This window comes from Bos javanicus, chromosome 23 (assembly GCF_032452875.1).
Source record: "Bos javanicus breed banteng chromosome 23, ARS-OSU_banteng_1.0, whole genome shotgun sequence".
Taxonomy (NCBI): domain Eukaryota; kingdom Metazoa; phylum Chordata; class Mammalia; order Artiodactyla; family Bovidae; genus Bos; species Bos javanicus.
Window position 1 is genome coordinate 18,619,027 of NC_083890.1, and position 23,923 is coordinate 18,642,949.

At 33.4% G+C, this 23,923-nt stretch overlaps 2 protein-coding genes across 11 annotated transcripts in view; one reads left to right on the forward strand and one right to left on the reverse strand.

Moving 5' to 3' along the window:
* SUPT3H (SPT3 homolog, SAGA and STAGA complex component) overlaps positions 1-23,923 on the reverse strand; it is a 416,365-nt gene that overhangs the window by 363,694 nt on the left and 28,748 nt on the right. The gene's annotated exons all lie outside the window — the stretch shown is intronic.
* RUNX2 (RUNX family transcription factor 2) overlaps positions 1,428-23,923 on the forward strand; it is a 348,854-nt gene continuing 326,358 nt past the window's right edge. For 3 of the 4 annotated variants that reach the window (XM_061398324.1, XM_061398326.1, XM_061398325.1), the window contains exons 1-2: positions 1,428-1,516; positions 1,720-1,842. In XM_061398324.1, the coding sequence (XP_061254308.1) occupies positions 1,785-1,842 (58 nt within the window). In that variant the 5' untranslated portion in view covers positions 1,428-1,516; positions 1,720-1,784. Of the gene's footprint in view, positions 1,517-1,719; positions 1,843-23,923 lie in introns of those variants that run through there. The other variant, XM_061398323.1, reaches the window with a different exon arrangement.

The following is a 23,923-nucleotide window of genomic DNA, read 5'->3' on the forward strand; positions in this document are numbered from 1 at the left end:
TTCAGCTTGATAATTTTTGTTGAAAAATACCCCATCGCTCTCAACTGATGAAAACAGGAAGCTCTATTCATAAATATGAAATTCTCTGCCTATGATATATAATCATCCTAATAAGAAAATGAGTTCTATACATACATGTCCAAAGGGGCAAAAAAGGAGATAGTTTCCCAAAGATGTTTCCAATTTTCTTCTGAATCAGAATTAGCAAATCGAGACGACTCACATACTCTGTGTGCATTATTCCTTACTACACACAGCATTTTGTAATTTATTTCAAAGCTTCTATTATAAACAAAAAATACAGCTTCTGTTAACCCACTCCATTCTGAGCTCAGAAAAATCAATAACATTTAACAATCTACGTTACAACATAAGAATTTTACTTTATATTTGTATAAGATTTGCTATCAAAGGCTCTGTTAAAACTAATATCCAAAGAAACTATTTAAAGGATTATACAAAATGAGTATATTTCCTTGAAAAATAAAAAATTATTACAGGCATAAAGAAAACTAAGATCCATCCAATAAACTATGCTATAATTCTTGCTATTCATTTTTATAAGATACTCAAACTAGCCATGAGATAAAGGTAAATGTAATACAAAATGTACTAATTATATTTCATCTTTATTGTAGGAGCCGGCATCCAGTATTGATCATACATAAACTAGACAGACATGATTTAATATTTGTAAAGGAATTCCCAGACTAACACTTTCATGACAGCCAATTTACAGTCAAGCCCAGCAAGCAGTTTGCAACCAGACCTTAAAAAAGGTAAACTTTTTTACAATGAGTTACAGATTCACGAGTTTAAGAAGACAAGAAAAAGAAAAACAGGACTCCAATCACCCAGCAAATATGAAGCAGACCCCAGAATGTGATACAGTCCAAAGATGTAAATTACTGTAAATCATCACTGTTGTTCAGGACTTCACACACCGCCTCTTGAGCCAATTTTGCTCACTTCTCCACAGACACAATAATGAACTAAATAAAAGGAGGAGGCACCAAAAATATAGGGGTGGGGGATAGAAAAGAAAGCCCCCAACTGCAGAGCTCTGCTCCACAGACGCTTAACCTTACAGGAGTTTGGGCTCCTTCAGCATTTGTATTCTATCCAAATCCTCATGAGTCACAAAAATTAAAAAGCTATATCCTTCTGGATGCCAGGAAGGGCCTTACCACAAGCCTTTTGTCAGAGGGAGAGAGAGAAAGAAAGAGAGAGCATGAGCAAGGGGGGGAAGCCACAGTGGTAGGCAGTCCCACTTGACTGTGAGTACTGTGAGGTCACAAACCACATGATTCTGTCTCTCCAGTAATAGTGCTTGCAAAAAAAAGGAGTTTGAAAGCTTTTGCTTTTTTGGATTGTGTGAATGCTTCATTCGCCTCACAAACAACCACAGAACCACAAGTGCGGTGCAAACTTTCTCCAGGAGGACAGCAAGAAGTCTCTGGTTTTTAAATGGTTAATCTCCGCAGGTCCCTACCAGCCACCGAGACCAACAGAGTCAGTGAGTGCTCTCTAAACCACAGTCTATGCAGTAATAGTAGGTCCTTCCAATATTTGCTCATTCTCTTTTTTGTTTTGTTTCCTTGCTTTTCCCATGCTACCAGCTACATAATTTCTTGACAGAAAAAAAATAAATATCAAGTCTATGTACTGCAGGCATACTGTAAAACTAAAACAAGGTTTGGGTATGGTTTGTGTTTTCAGTTTAAGGCTGCAAGCAGAATTTACAACAGAGGGTACAAGTTCTATCTGAAAAAAAAGGAGGGACTATGGCATCAAACAGCCTCTTCAGCACAGTGACACCATGTCAGCAAAACTTCTTTTGGGGTAAGTGTTATCATATTTTAAAATCCTATCAGAGATGAACCTGTTAAACAGAAAGGTATGTTGCTCGGATAAACTTGCTAGCTTCGCCGGCTAACATTATATGAAAGGTCATAATGATGCTGTTTTGTTGCACTGAAAGCTGAAAAATGAAATTGCAGTACAAATGTGCTTCTGGCATCTGTAACTTATCTACTTCTCGGGCTAATGACTTGAAATAGAAAAAATTAAATTATCTCACATTAGTCTAAATGTTTTCTAGGGTTATAGAAATGAGGTAGCCGAAACAGTAAAGCAAAGTTTAATATTCTCATTAACCCTCACTGAAATAAAATTAGACACTAAATTAGTCAAAGTATTGTGAAAAGTATTCATTCCGGCAGCTCCCAATATTTGAGCAAACTTTAAAAAGGAAGCAATTTTACAAAATAACAGACCACAGAAGTATCTTGACATTATACTCAAGCATGCAAAACAGAGAAAGAAACCTGCAGTATAACTAACATTTTAACCAGCTCAACTAAAAGATATCTATTTATAATTTTAAACTGCATCATAAGCTATCTGCACAAGCTTGTTTCTAAACAATTTTACAGAACTAAAGCATATATTCAACAGAAAAAAATTATGATAAGTATTTAACAGCCATTTTTAAAAACTCTTTATAGTTGCCCAGGAATCCAAGATATTAAAAAGCTCACAGAAGTCTTCAAAAACTTACAAGCAATCATAACTTTCTATACAATTTTCATTTACATCTATACACTATTACCCACATGTAGAACTTGTTATAAACACACAACAAACATCAAAACGTCTAGGATTCTTTTAATCATACTCTTGAACCTACCAAATGAGTTATCGTTTAGTATCATAAAAAAGAAAATTCTGTAAGGATACTCTGCATGATTTAAAAGAGCCAGACCAATTAAGTCATGCTGGACTTCAAATAAAACAGGCATAATATAGTATTAATATTTAATTTCCAGTTAGTGTTGATACAAAAAGTAAACTACTTTAACATTCATCAGCTAAAGTGGTAGTATAGTAAAATAGCTAAACACTTACAAGATTCTCTTTATGATGTCCAACATGTTCTATAAGACAAGTTTATAAAATTTTCTTTTATCCCTTAAAATAAAATCCTTTTGCTGCGTATACCTGTATTAACTTTGCTTTATCACTTACAACTAACGATTGGAGTTTCCTTTACTCCTCCTACTTCACACATTTTAACTGGCTACCAGAGGATCAGTCTTAGTTTCGGTCAAAGAGAAATAATTAAACCTGAAGGAGAAAAAAGGTTTCTCTTAAAAGGGTGAGGAAATGTACTATGTATTTTACCAAAAAATGTAAAACTGCTGTAGTGACTCCTCAACAGCTCTAAGTGGGCCCCCTCAGATATAGCACATCCAATATAATAATCACAGATTATTTTTTAATGTAATGGAAGGTAATAAGCATTACTGTAAAAACTTCTGCATTAAGGAAGCAGAACATATACACAACTAGACTGCATTAACAACTCTTGTAATTATAGTTTCTACATGGAAACTTTTGCTGTTCCTACTCAAAAAGAGGGGTAAAAATGCTTAAAACAATTATTGTATGGAGGGATAACTTGAAACAGGCACCTCAAGAAGTTAAGTTACTCTTCACAATATTACTCTGCTTTAAAAAAATAATGACTTTTCAAACCAGATCAGGAACACAAATTTCAAGCACTATTTCAGCATTAGATTTAAAGTTATTAATATAGTCACAAAAAATATGTTAAAATGTTCTTTATTCTATCATGTCAGGGAGTCTTATATTTCTGAAACATCTTTAATAACTATTTCTACAGTAAAATTTTCAAAACTTGATCAAGTTAGAAACAAGGCATGTAACAGTGAATTAGATAATCTTCTATCACATGTCATATATGCTTATACATCATAACTTAAGTCTTCCTCTTCTGCAAAGTGGAATTTACCCCTTCCCACACCCAAACAGTATTGGAGAGCCTGGATAGAGAACATAAAATGCACCCACTTCACCGGACTAATTACAGGTGGGTGGTGGACAGAAGGTACAAGGGTATCATCACACTACAAACATTTCCCCCTTCTGGGATCTATCTGAAGTCTGAAACCTCACTTTAGGCTTTAAATTTTTACCTAATTGACCACCAAAATAACCTAATGAAATGTCAAAAGTATGTACTCCGATTTTGTAAAATACTTTTAAAAGTTCGGGCTCTTCCTAGGTGAGGGACAAAGCTGACCAACTGCTTCACCTCAAAATAATGAGGGAAAACAATGTGAGTGTATGTGTGAGTATGTGAGAGAGTGTGTGTGTATGAATTTTCAATCTGTGCTACTCAAAATCTGTTCATTATTTATCATAAATGAAGTCTGTTAAAATAAATAGATGTAACTCATGGAGTATCTTACCATTAAAAACTTACTTATGAAAATATATCAGCTGACAATTTCTACATAAAACTTTGCAACTGATCACAGTGCCCAACAGAACGTGATGTGTGAACATTGACTTCCAAAACAATACTTGTGGTTCATACCAATGATAGTGACTTTATAGTTTCAAGACTGACTAGCAACAAAGTGTCACAACTTGCTTCTAAAATAAGAGAGCTAAACTCCAAAATCCAGGGAGATGATTTAAAAAGAACATACACAGAGGATCACTCCTATTAAAAACTAACAAGGTTGATGCAATTTCCAAACATACTTATTATGAATTATTTTACATAAGAGTAAATAAACATAATTTTACATGAAAACTGGTAAAGATTTCACATTTAAACATTATAATATTTTAGAACATAAAAGATTTAAAAGAAACCAGAAAAAAATTTTTGTTAGTCTATATAAACCTGATAGTCTTTAAATCACAAGAAAGCATGAAATACACATGGTTATATTATGATATATTCTAGTCATTTTAAAAGAAGAAAAAATTAATCTATTCGATTACACCCTTCAAGCTAATCACTGATAGTTTGACTTATTTAAATCAGTCATGCTAATGCTAAATTCAGTAAGATAGAAATGTTCCAGTTTGTTAAAAGAACACTGAAATATTTGATGGTTAAATAAACTGCAGAGGGGGGAAGAAACTAACTCATTGAAGGCAGTAAGATTTTATCAAACACACAGAATTAATCTTTATTGAATAGAACCATTCACAAATCAAAACTCACTGTACTTCAATACTTCCAAGCAGCGCTAATCAATTACAAACCTTTTCTAGCTCATGTGCTTTCAATTTTATACACTGGTGGTCCTCAAGTACTGTATTGGGGCTGAGTTAAGACATTCTGTATCACAACTTTTTTCCCCAACAAATATTCATCTAGAGGGCTTTTTTTCCCTTCTCAAGAGCTGCTCACATGAAAACTGTGGTGATATTTTTATACTGTACTTCTTTGTTGAAGCAAAAGGTTAGGGGTTACCTAAATACCTCAACTGTATATACAAAAAAGGGAAAAGGTAAGTATTCATATAAAAAAATCCAATGGGACTGGATTATTTATTTTTGCATTTCCTATGATTAATGATGCACCCATGCATACTTGAAAACTAATGGCAAAACAGGGTAACATCTCAAACTCCTCTCCAAAGCATGCAAAAAAAACCTTGCATGCTGTTCTAACCTTTGTTCCAAGAAACTTAAATGGGACAACTCTAAGTCAACAGTGAGGTCATATGAAGCTCCTCAAAAGAATTAAGATTGCAAACGCAATTAATTAGCTAACAAAAGTCTTTAGAGATAATTTCACATTAAGGTTCACTGGACAGTCTACCTCTACACTGTGCCTCTGTAAAAATAATAGACATGTGGTCAAACAGGCAAATACCTTCAATATGAAGAAATCCTTCCCACGAACAAAAAACTATAATATGACTAAAGCATAACTATTTTTCCTAGCTATTTGCCATGCAAAATTTATTAGTAAATGGGTGCTAGCAAAATCAGTGCTAATTTACGCAGTCTTCCTATGAGGTAACCAAAATGCACTACCTTTTTCTCCTAGACCAGTGAATCCACTGAATACAAATTTTTATCCCCCCCAAAAAAAAGTCATTAGTCTCCCATAATAAGGATAACAACAAACTCCATACTCAAGTATTTTCTAAAGAGCAAAATACTTTAAGTTGTCTAAAGCACATGGAAATGCTTCAAGAAATATGAAACAGTTTTAAAACAAATTTTCAGAGAAGGAAGTCTCACATAATGAAAATATACACCTTGATACAATCTATTGCCATTTCAAAGTTTATGGAATTCAGTCAATACGTATTTTGTTTAATGTGTTACAATTCAAAAAATAACGGGGAAATTCTATACCTTATTCAAAGGGAGCCTCCTTACAATCTTAACCACAGCTGACCACAAGCTTTTGTCCATTTAACAGCAAGCACACATACATTCCCACATAATTTTTTAAAGATCTGAATAGCAACTGAGATTAAATGCTCTTTTATTACATTGTATACAAAAATCTTCATCTTCTGTTGAATTCTTCGGAATGTCTCTCCTTTATATTATTTACTGAAGACGTAGGATTCAACCTTGGTGCAGGGCTGAATGTAAGCGACACGGTCTCAATCATTCGGGTGTTTACTGTTGTTGTTGAACAGGATGTTGACTCTAAGGTATATTTTTTCATAAATATGCTGTCTTACATAAATAAAAACCTCATCATTCATCAGGATATCTAAGATAATTCAAAAATAAAATGAGCTGTAGAACTGAGTCCTATATAAGCATTTAATACATGCAGCGAAAAAAAATTCATTATTTATACATCTCCACTAAATACTCTGTGTTCTTGTTACTACTACTCATAAGTCCAACATCCAATATGCAGTTCAGGACTAAAACTCATACCAAGTGTGATTTTAGCTCTAAGTGATTTTCAATTTTCCAATCAACTGTCCACAAAATAAGGATTTCTGCACTACACAGACATACATTAAGTGAATGCAATTTTAATGATATTTAAGATACCTTAAAATTAGATGTAGTGATGTCAGAAAATTTAACAAGCTGCATTATTCCCAGACGTGTACTTAAGACTATGGTGGCCATTAGTTTAAAGTCTGTTCTCTGCATGACTTCTATTACCATCCCTTAAGAAATTATACATAAGAGTTACATTAGAGAAGTGACAGTCCTAACAAGGCACACCTAAATAGCCTGTGCAAGGTCAATAACTTCTACCACAAAACCAAACAATTTTACTTTACTTTTCAATTTTATTATCAGTGGTATCTACTGAAATTATTATACCCTCACCTATAAAAATATATTTACATAAAAGACTTAAAAGTTTAAAACTCAAAATTTCAATACACATTTATAGGTTTGTGAAAATTACATGGCCCACGAGCATGCCAAACTTTGTTTATACACTCCTTATTGTTAGATACATCTTGCAGTCAGGTATCTAGCAACTAAATCCATTGTATGGTTTGGTAAAAGCACAAGCTGAAAAAGGAAATAAAGGAAAAACGCAAGCCAAATCACAATAACAGTAAGGTTTAAAAAATGTATATGCACTCTTTAGAAAAATTCTAATAATGATGTTGCAGTATTCCACAGAACTTTCCATTGATATGGACATAGTTCTATAGCGAGGCGTGTATTTGCCATGTATATAAAACTTCAATTTCTTTCAATTATGAAAATTTTAATATGTAGTATATGAATTTGCCTGGGCATATACATAAGTGACTAGAGAAACTTGGGATAATAACTGTAAACCAGGAAGAAAATAATTATAAATTAGTTAGTTAAGGTATGGTTTGAAGTTCATTTGGAAAGACAATCAATTACTTTTTACATGTACACTAACAGAGAAATGTTAATCTGTAAAACCAACAATAGAGATTAGGCATCTATCAGGCAATACAAGATTAAAATACACTTGTAAAACACAAGGATGTTATTTCCCAGTTATAAATTTACATTAAAAACTGGTATCAGTTAAATTATTATATTTCACAAGGGAAAATATGAAATGCAATTAATCTGTTAACAAATACCCATTTACACACATTATATCAAAGAATAATTCTGGCCTGGTGCTAAACAGGCATATTTTCTACATATTTACTCACTGACAATATAATCTAGGTAAACAATTTGGCACTATATTAATTTGGTTATTTTGATAGTAATAATTATAATTAATTTTATTTCTAATTTTTCTACTGAAGTTCCCAATTTAAACTTCAAATTTCCAGGACAATCTTCAAGTGAAAAGGTATCATCATTTCTACCAAATGATTAAAAACTACTTAAATGGATCTAAATAAAGTGAATTCATTCACTATGAAACTGAAAAAAAAAAAAGCTGTATTTTATAATTAATATTTTTTATCCCATTGGTTTTACTGTATTAGCGTAATCTGATCCCAGAATTAGACACAAGGGTATCCAAAAGTTACAGTGTGCATGTTCCTTTTAATCAATAAAAATTTTATTATAAGAGCTTTTTGTAAATACAGCTCAAAGAAACCCTATTTTTTGAAAAGTGAATTCTCAGTTTATTTTATAAATTTCTATCAGATTACAGAAATCTGCATTATACTAGCACAGAAAGAAAAGTTCTTTATGCTAAGAATCTACATTATTATCAATCACTGTGCTTTCCATAAAACATATAAATGTAAAACTATACAAGCACTTCTTACAAGGACCTTAGCACCCAATTCAAAAATAATAAGACATCATAAGAAGATGTCTACAAGAAATTTCCATTAAGGCAGTAGCATCCAATATCAGGCAAGATAGCTGGTTACAAAAGGTAATCTAGCAAGATTAATTCTTTACTTCTCATGAAAATTTGTAAAGCTTTTCAGGTAATTCAGCTTTTGACAAAATGCAGAAAAAGTTGCTACTGCTCTTACAGAGTTCAACACAAAAATAAAAAGATTTAAGAAGGGAATCCATAAAACAGATAGACTGACAAAGACAATGCCCTACAGAACATCTGTAAAGCAATATAAACCTGGAAGTCAATGTAATCCAAACCTTTGATCACTAATCCAACCTTCTCTCCATAAGTAGAAACTCCTCTTTCTCATATTATTAAAACTCCAGTGTTCACACAGAATTCTTTACATTCCCTCACTTGTTAAAACTAAACACATATAATATGTTCTCTATTTTAGGAGGAAAACGTATAACCTTTTTAAAACTTTTTACCACAAGTGTCCACCTTATTTTTAAAATGCCATTATCTAACCTAGATAGAGATAATCAGTATTGTCAGAAGATCATCACCCTTAATTTAACAATAAAGATTTAACAATATATTTCCCTTATAATATGTGCGAGCGGATTGCAGAATATTTTAGTGTCCCAACAGGACCAAGGAAAACACCTAAGGAGATTTTTTAAAAATTATCATACACAAGTATCTAGAGAGAAAACTGAGTTATGTGATTATTAGCTTATTTTATTTTCATAAATATTCTTATTTTTAATATAATGATAAATCAGAATATATCAAGAGATAATAACTTTTTAAGAAAGCAAAATATTTGGCTTAAATTGCTAAATTATTTCATTATTAAGTGGTTAACCATTCTATATAAATTTATATAGATAAAAAAATTTTACTGAGACACGTTCAAACTGTTAGCTACGAAATGAAATCATGTGTTCCAACAAATAACAGCATTTTCGATAAAGCAGTTATGCACAAAGTAAATATATGTTAACATGTACAAGATTAGAAATTTTGTATAACGAAACTACATTACTATATGTAACTCAAATTCTCCACTTTGATTTAAACCTTATTCTGCCAAACACATGGTCAATTCATTGTGCTTCCATGATCAGAAAACATCCAATATCCTGAATGCTGTTTTAAAGGAAACTTTAAGAAAAATTGCCTTATTATTATAAGCTGACAGTTATTTTTTGAAAAGCAGCTGTGAAAAGAGTATGATCTGAAAACTTACATATGAACTTAAAACTTACACACTCAAACATGAAATGAACAAGAGAGCAGGAAGCAAACACATAAAATAAAACCCTAGCAACAATACCACACTAAGAAAGTCAACACTGAGCAAAGGAGAAGCACATACGCTTTTTAAAATAAATGCTCAAATGTAAGCTTGCCTTCTGAACTGCTCAAATGAACAGATAACATCCCAGTGACTACGGAATTTTCTTCTAAACTGGCAAGACTAAAAAGAATCACATCTCGTTCCTAATTTTGCAATTATAATGTGCGAATCTTTCTTTACTCATAAGACTACCATTTATTCTAAACTGGCTGGAAAGGCTCGCCCATTGCATTTTTCCTGTACGTACCTCTTCCTTATCAATTATGGTGTATCTTCAGCATTCGGAGAAGAGGGAAAAAAAAAAAAACGCTTCGAACTTGGAGTTTAAAACATATCATTAAATCAATATTCACAGGGCTACCCTAAAAATATTCATTTCTAGAAGGTCAGAAAATCTTGCTTTTTTTAAGCTGATGCATCTACACATAGAAAGCAACTTTTAGTAAGTTCTTTTGCTACGCCATAATGATCTGCTCCAGAAACTCAAGGGTACCTAAAACAACGGGCTACCTGTTCTAGCCATGCTTAGGAATGTGTCCAAATCATTTTTATTGATTTAACCTTTATAGGAATGCTACATATCCTCAGAGAAAAACATTTTGAATGTATTTATAATATGATACACTTCTGAGAAACCATGAAAAAGAAAGCTAAAAACAAATCTAGATACTCCTCCACCCTTGGTTGTTATGGGTTTATTTTTGTTTACTTTAAACACTATCAACAGACCTAAATATTACATAATTTTATTTAGTAAAACTTACTTTGGCACCCCTGTAAGTAGAAATAAAAATTTATTTTGGAAAAAAAAAGTGCATTTAAATAAATTCTAACTTTAAGAAATAAAATGCCTGATGACAATGATGTCACATCTACAAATTTTAACAGATTCTAAATACACCTTTTATACTCGAGTTACACATTAATCATGGAACCTACAAACATATCAAACTTAAAGAATTTAGTCCTTATTGAATAAGCTAGGTTGTACTCTAGTTTACATTCTGAGAGTTTACAGAGAAAGTTCTGTGTTGCCTATCTCTCTAGCTTTCTGCAAGTAGTACTTTATTAATGGCTTCAGCAGCTAATGCCTGCATTAGTTATGTTTGCCAAATAATAATTCACAATATTATGCTTCCTCACATTATGGTTCATCATTCGTTAACTTGAACCTCACCTCTAAAGGAGTTATACTTTCACTGCAAACTGTTCTCTTAAAAAGGCAAACAACTTTTGAGCATTTCCAGATGTAGCACTCAAAAAAGAAAAAAAAAGAAAAATCATAGGCAAATTCTCAAAGAATTCTAAAATTATTAACAGAAATACAGTAAAACTGAAGTTACTACTTATTACTTCAATAATCATCCATAAGTTTAAGAGCTGAATGTACTCCTTATCAAATTAAGAAACTTATGATAGAGGACTAATGGTTTCAAATAGCTGCCAGTAGATAAAATAAGCACAGTTCAGTTTGAGACAAGATTCAACTGAACTGGAATTTCTGAAACTCTGACAATCACTGAACATGCAAGAATAAAATCATAATGTTATCTTTTTCCAACAGTGAACGGATTTTTTGTGGATAATATAAATTTGGGTTTGGCTACACTACTTTCATTGTGATTATTTTTATGAAACATTCAAGCATGCATAAGATTATGTTAAACTGAAATTAAAATAATTTATATGCAGTCTACTTCTCTGGAGCAGGGCTGGAAGAGAGTGAGGCAAGCAGGCAGGCGCCTGGGGTTCAGAATTTTAGGAGATCCTAACGCACAGCCCTGGAATGAGTGCTTCCTCAAACACTGTGCCCTGGGCACCGTGCTTGCCTCACTCTAAGCCCAGGTCTGCTCTGGAGCCACACGAGCATAAACCGTTTCATGACATATGTTCTAAGCAAGGTGTCATAAACAGAAATTTGGTAATATACGAGTAATAAAATTATAAATAAGATTCTATCTTTATCTGATTTACATGTTTCTAAAAAAAGAAAAAAGGAACCACTCCAACTTAAATGTAAATACTTTTTAAATGATCATATTATAATGAGTAGTTACAGTTCTGAGATGGCACAGATTTTCTTCAAAGACTTGTATTTGCCATAAAAACCTTTCAAAGTAAACTAAGCTGCCTTATTGCTTAATTTAAAAAAAAAAGACTAAGTATGTTCCATTACGGAGCTCATAGTGCTACACTTGAGTTGGTGCAGCCCAGTGACACCCAGGTCTGACTGATCAACAGAATCACTTGAGGAACAGGTCTTGGGAAGGGGAGAGGGGAAGAGAGGGTCTTGGAAAACTTTTTTAAGCCAAGCTTCCAGGTAAATTAGCCAAGTCTGGGAGCCAACAGTCAACTTATAATAAGCTTAAGACACAAATAAGTTATTAAGACAAGTGGTACATATATAAATTTCCAAACTGTCTCCCCTGTAAACATTTGTAAAGTTTATTTCACAAATCAGGTAATATTAAAATTTCAGTTTGTTACTTTCCTGCCTTTCCTTCAAGTAGAGATATTAGTCAACACTGATGTGTCCAACAGGTAACATCAAAAAGGAAAATGAAGTCAGAAGCACAGACAATTCAATGAGATGAACAGCCCCCCAAATTAATATTTATTTTTAGGTTTGAATAAATATTCTAAGTATATAATTTCAATCTATTGTGAAAATCTAATATTTTAAACTTTAAATTCATTTAAGTTCACAGTAACATATTTTAAGAATATGTATGTGCCCAACATACCTTCATGATTTTTAATTGAAACTCTATTTTGCTTTTATGTTAGCTTTTCTTTCTTGAGTGTTTATTGTGCAGGGCACTACGCCCCTTTATAAACATTATTTCCTTTAATTCTCTCAACTCTCATATAAGATGGGTATTATAATTATTTACAGATGAGGAAACAGAAAATGAGGTAATAAAATCTGCCCAAGTCACACTATTGAAGACCTGGGATACAAACCCAAGCTTCTCACTCTTAATTACCACCTTACAATGTTATTCACAACCTTAATGAAGTCAATTCATAATCCCCTGTTTCATCTGTAAAGGTGTTACTTCTCAGTAACATGAAGTTTTATTAAATTGACAAAATACAAAGAGAGAATCTTTGCATCTCTGAAGTCTCCGAAAGTGTAAGTTTTAGTAATACTGATCAGTGAGGATCAGATATCAAGAACAAATAAAACTGAAGAGGATACCAAGTGATAAGGTTAGGTCAGGTTTAATCAGAAGATGAAAATTCCAAGGCAATAAAGAATTCTTAACCTATTATTAGAATCAAAAATCTTATTTAATGTCCATACCACACAGTATATACTTCACGTGATATGAACATACCATTTTAGGAGTTAAAAATTAAGCTGTTAAATTGAATATAAGGAATTTACAATCTTTCTTCTTTATAAAATTTAAACAATAATAATTTTAATCACAGGCTTTGGTGTCTGTCAGATCTGGAGTCAAATCCTAGTTCCTGTAACTATCCACAACATTCCCTTTACCAGACCTCGCTGTCCAACCTAAAAAGGCCTATATGACCACAGTTAGGCTAAGTGACCAAGGTAACTTTAATTTCTAAGTCTTAATTTCTAACCGTAATTTCTTAAAACTCTTCCTTGATCTCTTACTTGAATCTTTGATGCTCCCAAACATCCACTCTTAAGGGTACATTTTTCTTTACCTATCAAAGAGATTATGTACATGATTCTAGGAAGTAAATCTTTTGACATGCACTGTTCATCCCAATTAGATCCACAACCATTTCTCCATTATTATTTAAGACAAAAAAATCTTAGAGAAGCCACAAGAGAGCTCTAGCTGCTTTTTTTCCTGGCAGAGGGTAGGAATAAAGCTGTGAGACTACATTTCTCAATCTATATGGCTCCACTGAGAAAAGATGCATTGACCAGAAGCCATAGGTGATGACAGGTAGATGAGATATTTTTGAGAATAACAAACCAAGAAGAGAAAGCTGTTTGAGCATTTACAAATGTCAAGAGACTTCTCCAATCTTCTGCAAACCAACAACTTCACAAAGCCTAAATAAGGCACGAATCACTTAGTAAAATTAAATAAACACATGCAAGTATAAAATCATAGATACTACATTAAAAAGGAAACATGCAAACTGGTACCCTATCTCGCAATGGTGCCAAGTTAAAAAAATTTTTTTTTAGTTAGAAATAAAAGCTAACAGGGTCAGATAACTTTATTGACTTTAAACTGCACAAGTATTCACACTGATTTCATTAAAGTTACTAAAAAGATGTAAGAAAAGACAAAAGGTTTTATGTGCAGTCAAAACAGTCAACCAAGGAAGCAGAAGAGAATGAATTGAAGAATTACATGGTGATTTAGTCACTATTGACTAGTAGAAAGAAATCGAGCCTGGATGTGAAAAACACAGGCAAGTTAAAGAGAGAACACAAAGAAACCAGCAGAATTTGGCAGCAATTATTGGGAGGGGCAAAGAATAAGGACAATGTGACTGTAGCTGAAGAGAGAGTGGTGAAGTTGTCAATGATTAAGAGAAAAAATGGAAAAGGGTAAATTAGAGTTTCGCTATGTCATGATTAAAGTTGCAGTTAGTAGGAAAAAAATAGGTGTACACAACACAATTTCCATTTTTAAAAAATTATACATGGGTGTGCATGTATATCAGAGGAACTCAAAATTATGTTTAGATAATAGAATTATGAAAAACTTTGTTTTTTTACACTTGTCAATATTTTTCCACTAAAAAATGAATAAATATTATCATTTTTAAAATTTAGTTGACAGTATGCTTTAACGTTTAAAAAGCTTATTTTCCTGAACCCACAGAACAAATTTGCTACTGGGAACAATGTTGGGTTGGTTTTTTTTATCCCATGCTCAAGCTGTTTAAGAAATGAAGTAAATTCCCACAATTTAAAACTCTTTTTATGTGCGAAAAAATAAGTTTTACAAAAACAATAAAATCTCATGGAAACATGACAAATTTAGCACAGGTTCTGATTCTTTTAAGTTTAAATCCCAGTCACACCAATTACAAAACCATGAGCAAGCTACTTAAGCTCCCTGTGCCTCAGTCTCTTCATCCTAAAAATATTACCACCTACCTTGAACGTTTTCTGTGAAAAGTAAGACAACACATGGAAAGTACCTACAGCCAATTAGAAAAAAAAAAATCACTGCAGTTATTACACATAATCAACTTTCCAATTCTTAAATCCTCTTCAAAGTCTAAATCTGACTACTCAGTCTAAAGGGGTGGGCTGAGGGGAGGGAAGGGAGACTCAAGAGGGAGGTGATAAATGTATAATTATGGCTGATTTGTGTTGTTGTATGGCAGAAACCAATACAACACTTATGTAAAGCAATTTTCCCCCAATTAAAAAAATTTTTTTAATTTTTTAATAAATAAATTTGACTACTCAAGAGTGTGGTCCACAGATCAGCAGCATCAGCATATATAAATATGCAGAACTTCAGGCCTCAATCTTCTGAATCAGAACCTGTATTTTCACAAGATCCCCAGAAAAAACAGAATGTGATAAGCCCCATTCAAAATAACATTCAATGAAGGTGTTACCAGCTCCCTGAAGTTGTCCACTCCATTTCTGTTCCACAGTTTGTCTGATGCTGAGCGAAGAGCACCTCCTTGTTCACTCCTAATTACTAATTCTGAGAGACTTGCAAGAAACTGACAGAAAGACTAATCATTTCCACTTGTAAACATAACTTTTCAAACCTAAAGATAACTCTCGTGTTCACCCTTCAATTAATCCACCTTGCCTGAACATGAAGCGGACCTGTGGTACAGAACGCTCTCTTGTAAAACAAGGTCTTTATGAATTCAACAAATTCAAATTGTTTAATAACTCAATAATTACACTGTATAAATTATTAAGCTGCACAACTGTATTAACTAGATTTCAGGCTGTATTTACCCATGCTGTACACGAAGTATCACCACAAACTTCTCAGTTCCTTACTGAAGATTAAAAACACTATCTGGCCCATGTTCCTGAGATGGCTCCCCAGCACCCTAGCTGCGCAGAGCTCGTGAGGCATGGCTATTGCTGAGGGCAACTGTTGGGCTTCTAGTATTCACCTGCTAGGCGGCTCCTCAGTCAGGTTTTTAAGAACCCATTATAAAATCTCAGAGGCCTCAAACTGACAGGGCTTTAGACTCTCATTTTGAAAACTAATTACTCTCTTGATATTTTTATACTAATATTTACTGTTAAGTATTTTAAAATTGCAAGTGCCCAGTAGGGTCTTTTTTTCCGTTTCCAATCAGCTGAATGAAACAGGCAATACAGAAGACAAATTGTCAGATGAAATAGCAACTGAAGGTCCTCAATTTGGAGAAATAAAAGGCAGTAAGAAGTAGACATGAAAAAGGATGTCTGCAAGGTCTGGGGCATCTCCTAGATTCAGCAGCACACTAACAGGAGTTAGACTCTTACAGAGCTCCTAGAAATTCATCTTCTCTGAAGGATTTCTTAGGCTACTTTGAATAGAATTGTCAACTCTTTTACTTCTTACACAGTTGAGAACTCCCTCAGTGACTCAGACTCAATTTCCCCTTAACTACACACTTATCCTTATTCTCCACCCTTAGAAATGACGTGCCCTTAGTTGCCCATTCAGGTCCTGCTTATTTCTTCTCATTCTCCTATCTGAATCCTCTTTTCATTCATGTCCACATGAGCACTGGCTCAGATTTCAAGCTTCCAGTGGAAGGTCCATACATGTACATAAATTTCCTAGAGTGGCAACACTAGGCTCGGCACGCCAGTAGTGATAGAGCCTACAAAGAGATACGCTTACCACAAATTTAAAATCCATTAAAAATTAAGAACAGACAAAAGCATGTCAACTTTTCAGGTAAGGAAGTGGTGTAAGATTCAGCATTTTACTCTTGGCTGGAAAGAATTAGAGAAAAGAAACCTGCATACGAAAGGTGAATTGGCCTTAAAGACAACAAGAGGAATATACCAAGTGAATAGAGAAAGGAAGCTCATTTAAGAAATGAAGAATGTGATGACCTAGACAAGAGAGACAATAAAACAAGCGGAAGTTGAGAATTTTTAAATTTGAAGTGTAAGGGACTGTTTGTAAGCAGGGTAGTTTAGCAGTTGCCACATAGTATTCTCTAAAGCAGGCTTCATTCTTAGGAGTATCAGAACATCTCCACTGAACCTAATAGAATCAAAATCAAACTGATCAATGCTAGTAAGAGGGCAGTATATTAAAATGTTCCTCATGATCAGTATCTACTTCCTCAGCATACCTGTATATCTAATAGGTAGCCCCACAAAACTGGAGAAGGAAATGGCAACCCACTCCAGTGTTCTTGCCTGGAGAATCCCAGGGACGGGGGAGCCTGTTGGGCTGCCATCTATGGGGTCACACAGAGTCGGACACGACTGAAGAGACTTAGCGGCAGCAGCCCCACAAGGAAACAAACTTAAAAATACAAAGCATGATACCCAGCCAGGATATCAGAAGTTCACAGTGAAAGATTAATTACAGTCACAGGACATAGTCTTAATAAATTTTTCCTTTTGATTTCTTTACAGGGTTCAGTTTTCCTGGCTTTTTTTCCAAGCTTCCAACCTCACCCCCAATTTTTCTAGTATGATAGGATTTTTAAAGGACTAAGCTGCAAATGTAAAATCTACTTACAGAGTTGTAATGATATAAAACAAAACAGTTTTTCAGAGTTTCAGTTTCATCACTTATCATCCTGAACTGTATATGGCTTTTCCAAACTCTCTATGGCTTTTCCAAATTCTGTGTCTGCCATATTTATTACATTCTGGAGAGAAGATTATTTTTAACAGTACTTCCTGGCTAGCAGAAGGCTGTTCACAGCAGACATTATGGTAGAAGGCATTTTTTTCCCACTGAGACCCTCATAACCACAATCCTTCTCAATTCTGGTCTTTAGGGAGCCACTAATAAACAATAGGAATCTGTACAAGCTTTTTCACCATTCCATGCCTGAAGGTTTATCCTTCCATTTAAAATTCAATTTCTTCTTCCTAACTTTCATCTAACTATGCTCATCGCTACTGAATCCTGACATCTATCTTTTGAGTTTTTCCTTCTCCAGCCCTAGATGTATGTTTTAATAAGGCACTAACAGAGGGCAGTGATAAGAAGTAGAAAAAGTAATGAAAAAGACAAGCAGATGGAAGAACTTAATTCTAGAGCATTCTACTCTCCTGTATGGCTTTAAGAAAACTAAATGGTTTTTAGACAATACCTCCTCATGCCTTAGTTTCCCCATCTGTGAAATAAGAGGAAAAATCCATCTTACCTGCCCTGCCCTCCATGGATATTTTGAGATTTTAATGAGATAAATATGTCAAAGCTCAAATAAATATCTCAAGAATATCATATGAAGTCACTATAATTTAGTACTATTAAAAAAAGATACGGTCAAACCTGAATATGCCACACACACACAAAAAAGCTTGTGCCTTTAAATGGCAATAGAGGACATATGAGGGCTTCCAGGTTGGCCAGTTTGTTGTTGTTGTTGTTGTTTTTTAACTAAAGAATTAAACTTTAAAACTTTCAACAAACCAAGCAGTTTTGAAGACTAAATTTTGTGATACAATATTATCTCAAAGTTACTCTATCTATACATTCCCCTAGCTCAGTGGGTCTCCTCCCTTTTACAATATAACCATCAATAAAATATACATGAAATGACTACCATTGTACATTTGTTTATAAATTATATACATATAACCTTTTATTTACTTTATAAATTAGTCACAAAAAGAGAAAATTTAAGACATGAAAAAAACACATAAACAGAAGTCACTTAGTATTTTTTCTCTGAACTCTACTTTAGATATCACTGCCCTATGTCAGTAGTTTCAAATTTCTTTAAGCTATGGACCTCTCTGTTCCAACATCAGATTTTAAAATGCAAATCCAATCTATGAGACAAATAAAGTCAGAGCTACTCTGACTGAAGTGGGAATAAGGGAACAGGAACCTGGAGGTCGGTGATGAAGCACCTACAGTTCCAGAAAGCACAATTTGAAACAACTAATCTTGAGATCAGACTTTCCATTAGCCTCTTTAAAAATAAATAAATACGCCTTTACTTAATAGTGCTGTTTCCTTAGCTGAACGTCAAAGATGTTATGAAGAATCAACTGGATACTCGATATTATATTTACTGCTGGTATCATGTGTTATATCATGGACTGTGAATCTAGTTTCTTTTGAGACGGTATAGTACACTAACGTTATGCTTTCCTATTTTCTAGGAAGCTTAACAGTAAAACTTTTGCCCCAACTCAGCAAACAGAGAGGGACTTTATTATACATATCTCACTGCATTTTTACCACCGGTACTAATTTTGCATCTCTTCTCCATTTAGGTTTAATCTTGATTCTCGTTTCTTCTATTCTATTATAAACAATTATGACAAACTCCTCTAATTGTTTTGGGATCAGCTAAGATACAAATGATAAAACTCAACACTCAAACTTGCCAGCTGGCACCATCAGTTTCTAATTCTTCCCGAATAGAAACCCTGGAATTATCTTTGGTATCTGATGCACTAATTCCATCAGCCCTCAATACCTGCAATCTAGCCTCTGCATTATCACTTAAAATCATGTCCTATTCTTCAATCCACTGCCATTACCGGTGAATTATACTATTACAATGCTATTTCCATCATGCTGTTTTCCTTACTCATAGTGTTCTCTACCTATCCTCACTGCCAGCCTCCCTCCAGATTCCCACAATGCCAAACATTAGCCATCCTTGACGACAGAACACAGATGACATTATTTTAACAAACTCCAAACTGAAAATCCCCTTAACCTACCTCTGTATTCCCAAACTCTAGTATACCTGTCATTTTTCACATATTCATCTATCATTACCTGTTTCTGTCTGTCTATGAGACTGCTTCTCTACGCACACATACATGTAAACATACAATTCTTCTCGACCAGTGACCCTGAAGTTTTTTTTTTAGCTGTAAAGTCCATTTTTCACATAAGATGGTATGGGAAGGCCTAGTAAGGAAAATGGACTTTTTTAAAGGTGCTTTTCTGGTTGCAAGGGAGAAAGGCTAAGAAGATAGCTAAACCTCACACTCTGCAGACATCTTCACAAAGCACAGAGACCACAGCACACCAAACCATAGCCTCTGTGAAGACCAGGAGTATACTCAATTTATTCACCATCTCCCATGTAGGAAGGCAACACTGTGTAAGATCAGATAGTCCTGGGATCAAATCAGAGCTCTGTTCTCTATGCAAACCCTGAACCTCTCTGAACCTCTTCTGTAAAATGGAAAACCTATCTCATGTGACAAGAGATAAGACACATAAAAGTCACACTTCATACCAAACACATACATCAGTGCAGAAAAATTCCTATTCTGTTTCCTCCCCATACTTTCCTTCCATATCATGTACCCAAATGTCTGTTATATAATAGGAATTAAATAATCATTTCTTGAGTGAATTCATGAATAAGTGGATGACTTAATGAATGAATTGAGTAAGTGGAATAGGTGAATAAATGAAAAGTTGTCTTAACAAAACATAAAAAGACTTGGAAAAGGGATTTGATAATAAGAACAGAAAAAATACTATATAAAATACTACATAAATAGAAAAATACTATATAAATACTGTAAATACTGCATAAAATATATATAAATACTATACAAAAAAGGAAAATACCTCACAAATAACTTTGAAGTCTAGAAAAGAAAAAAAGCAGTATTTTATATATTTAAAACTAGAGACTTTTCAATAAATATTTGCTATCAAGGAAAGAAGCTAAGATTTTTAAGGCTCATGTGTGGGTAATACAATATCTAGCTAATACCTAAACTCAATTTACATCCAAGAGCTTAGAAATAAGAGTTATACTACGTTAAACTATAGTGAACAAATATCATGTTTTTTAATGAATTTTATCTCACTGATTTATGTATGACTGTTATGGAATGATGTTCCGATTTTTTTTTTTAAATGTGTTTCCTCCTTTCTCAAGTTACAAATCTAAGGTTCTGCAATTGTATTTAAAATCTTTTGGAGGTAGATACACACAAAAGAAATACCTCAACACAAATCACCATGACACACAACGAACCCAAAAGGAATAGGCATATATCACTAACGGCAAGATGTTCAGTTTGATAAAACAAAATCCGACCTTTAATATTTTTTAAAAGTGGTTAATAAACATAAAATGTGGCAAGGCTTAAGTCCACATATTTTTAAACTCTTCTGGCATCCTTGGGGGTCTGTCCACAAAAACCAAGCAGTATATACAAGCTAGAGACAAAAAAAAGAGTCAAACAAAAAGAAACATAAGCCTGTGGGACTGTCGTTTAAATATATGGCTGAAATCTAAATGATTTTTCCGTATTCACAAAACACTCCCAAGAAATTTCACGCAATGTATAAAAATCAATAAATGAAAAGTAATAGTGTAAAAAAAAAATAGGGACACTATTAGCACAAAACTCTTAAGGATAAGCTACAAATCGCGATTTCATCTTCTTCCTTAAAATTGAAAAAAACAGATCAGCAATTAGATTATAAGTCTCTCTTATAAAAACTTCACTCCATCAGAGCAACAAGGTTAAAGAATGATTTACCAAATTTGACTCCCAAAGATGACTCTAACAGAATGCTTTTAATCTGATTTCATGAAATATGTAAAACCTTCTCACTACTTACATAAAGTCTAAAGTCAATACATTATGAAATGAAACTATAATAAAATTACTAGCATTCCAAAAACAGATGTAGATATCACTTGAACATTGTAGGTCTATTTATCAGTAAGTAATTTTGTATACAAAGTATGATTACAATTTTTAAAAAAATAACAAATGCCTAAATACTGAAATAAACATAACAAAATTGTCAAAATGGTTATCTCTGAATGATGAGATTATTTCTTTTTTCTTCTAAAGATTTCAAAATCTCTCCGAAGTGTTATCTTTACAATAAAAAGTAATAGAAATATAAATACCTATACATATCTGAACATATGTGTCTGTAAATGTCCTAGTCTAATTTATAGAAACAGCAGGGCCCTGGTGCAAAATGAGAAAAAATAAAATAAGAAAGTAGCTCATGTAATCTGGTAATTTAGAAAATATCCTCAAGTCTCCCTAATGTAACATGGTAGTTAAGAGTCTGGCTGTAGAATCAGAAAGATCTACTGAAATCCCAGCTCCACCACATAATAATTGCAAAACTGTGGCAAAGTTATTTAACTTCTTTGATCCTCAGTTTCTTCATCTGAAACTTGGGAAAAATATTATCCAACTAACAGGGCTAGTAAATGAAGTAATATATGTAAAGATATGAGTGCATAATACCCATTAAGTGATTTAGTGATGATAGTAATATTTCCTCTTTCTATAATCTTTGTGGAGCCCAAACTCCTGCCAGTCCTTCAGAGTGCAGCTTATATGAACTTGCTTAGAGAGGCTTTCCCCGAATTAAGTTCCCACATTTCACAATTTCAGAGTGACCTGTGCATTTTCTTTAATAATCGTCAAAATTTGTAATTACTTATTTATGCAAATGAATCTACCATGCATAGCATACCATATATATTTAGTAAATTATAAACTAAGTTATGAATAAAAAAGTTTAAATTTGTAATCTTCCCACTGATATCATAAAACTGTGTCTCTATATAATCAGTGGGATCTTGATTACAAGTATTATTGATTGTAATATGGATGGGGGACATACATTTGAGTTTAGTACTTCTGCACGACTACAGGTAGGAAAGAAAAGAACATCCCATCACCAGGATTTCAGTCTATCTCTACACACTTAATCACAATGACAGAATCACAGTAACCCTCTACATTTTATCCTTTATCTTCCATTATTCAGTCTACTAAAATAAGGGTTAAGAAATGTGCTAAGTTTCTTTGCTGGCTTTTGGTTTATACACAGTTTTCTTTTAGTCCTCACCTGCTAGAACTGTGATTAAATCAACTAGTCACTGTAAGTCAGAGAGCACTGAGAGAGAGTGTGCTGGCTCTCAAAGTGTGGTTTCCAGACCATCCATACCTGCATCACCTCAGAATTTACCAGAAAGGCAAATTATTGGGCTCACTCTAGATTCACTGAAATAAAAAGCCTGGAAGTGAAGCCCAGCAGTCTTATAGTTAAGCAAGGCTTTGAGGTGATTCTAATGCACACTGAAGCTTGAGAGTCATCACATTAGAAGATGTAGTCTTTGTAAGCAATAGACTGTTTCACTGATTTTCATCAATTTAATTTGCCAGGCTTTATAGTTCATTATTAAAATTCTAATATTGGAGTATAATCTCTAAAATCTGAGAAACAGGACATGTGTCAGAAATATAAGACAGGTAATCAAAGAAAGATTGCTTAATACACTGTTCTGTCCACATAAGTTGCAGTCAATTCATGATGTACCTGTTCCTTTTCATTAGAAAGTAACTCCCTCTACATGTCCTCCTAAAAAGATTCTTCCTTCAGAACCACTAATTTCAAATAAAGTCAGAAGGTGACAAAAAATACAAACTGTTGTCAAAGGTTTTGTAAGTCACAGGAAAGAGACAATGAGCTAAGCAAAAAATGTGATTATTATTCTACAGTATTACTTCTGTATGTAAAAATAGACACAATGAAGTCAAAGCTTCAAGTGGGTTCTAGATTAATCTTTATTTTAGAGATATAATTAATGATAATAAACTTCCATAACAAGATTATAAACATGGTTTAATGATAGAAAACTTGCCAACATATTAGTAGGTCAAATGTGAAAAAGGCATACAATCATCTCAAAGATAACCTTTCTGGCATCTGATAAAACTCAATGCCCTTTCATTTTCTTTTTTAAATTCAGAAATATAAAACTACTTCCTCAAAGTGATTTAAACCATTTTAAACCAAAAGTCAACATTATGTTACCAATGAACAAGAAAAACATTTCCATTAAAATCA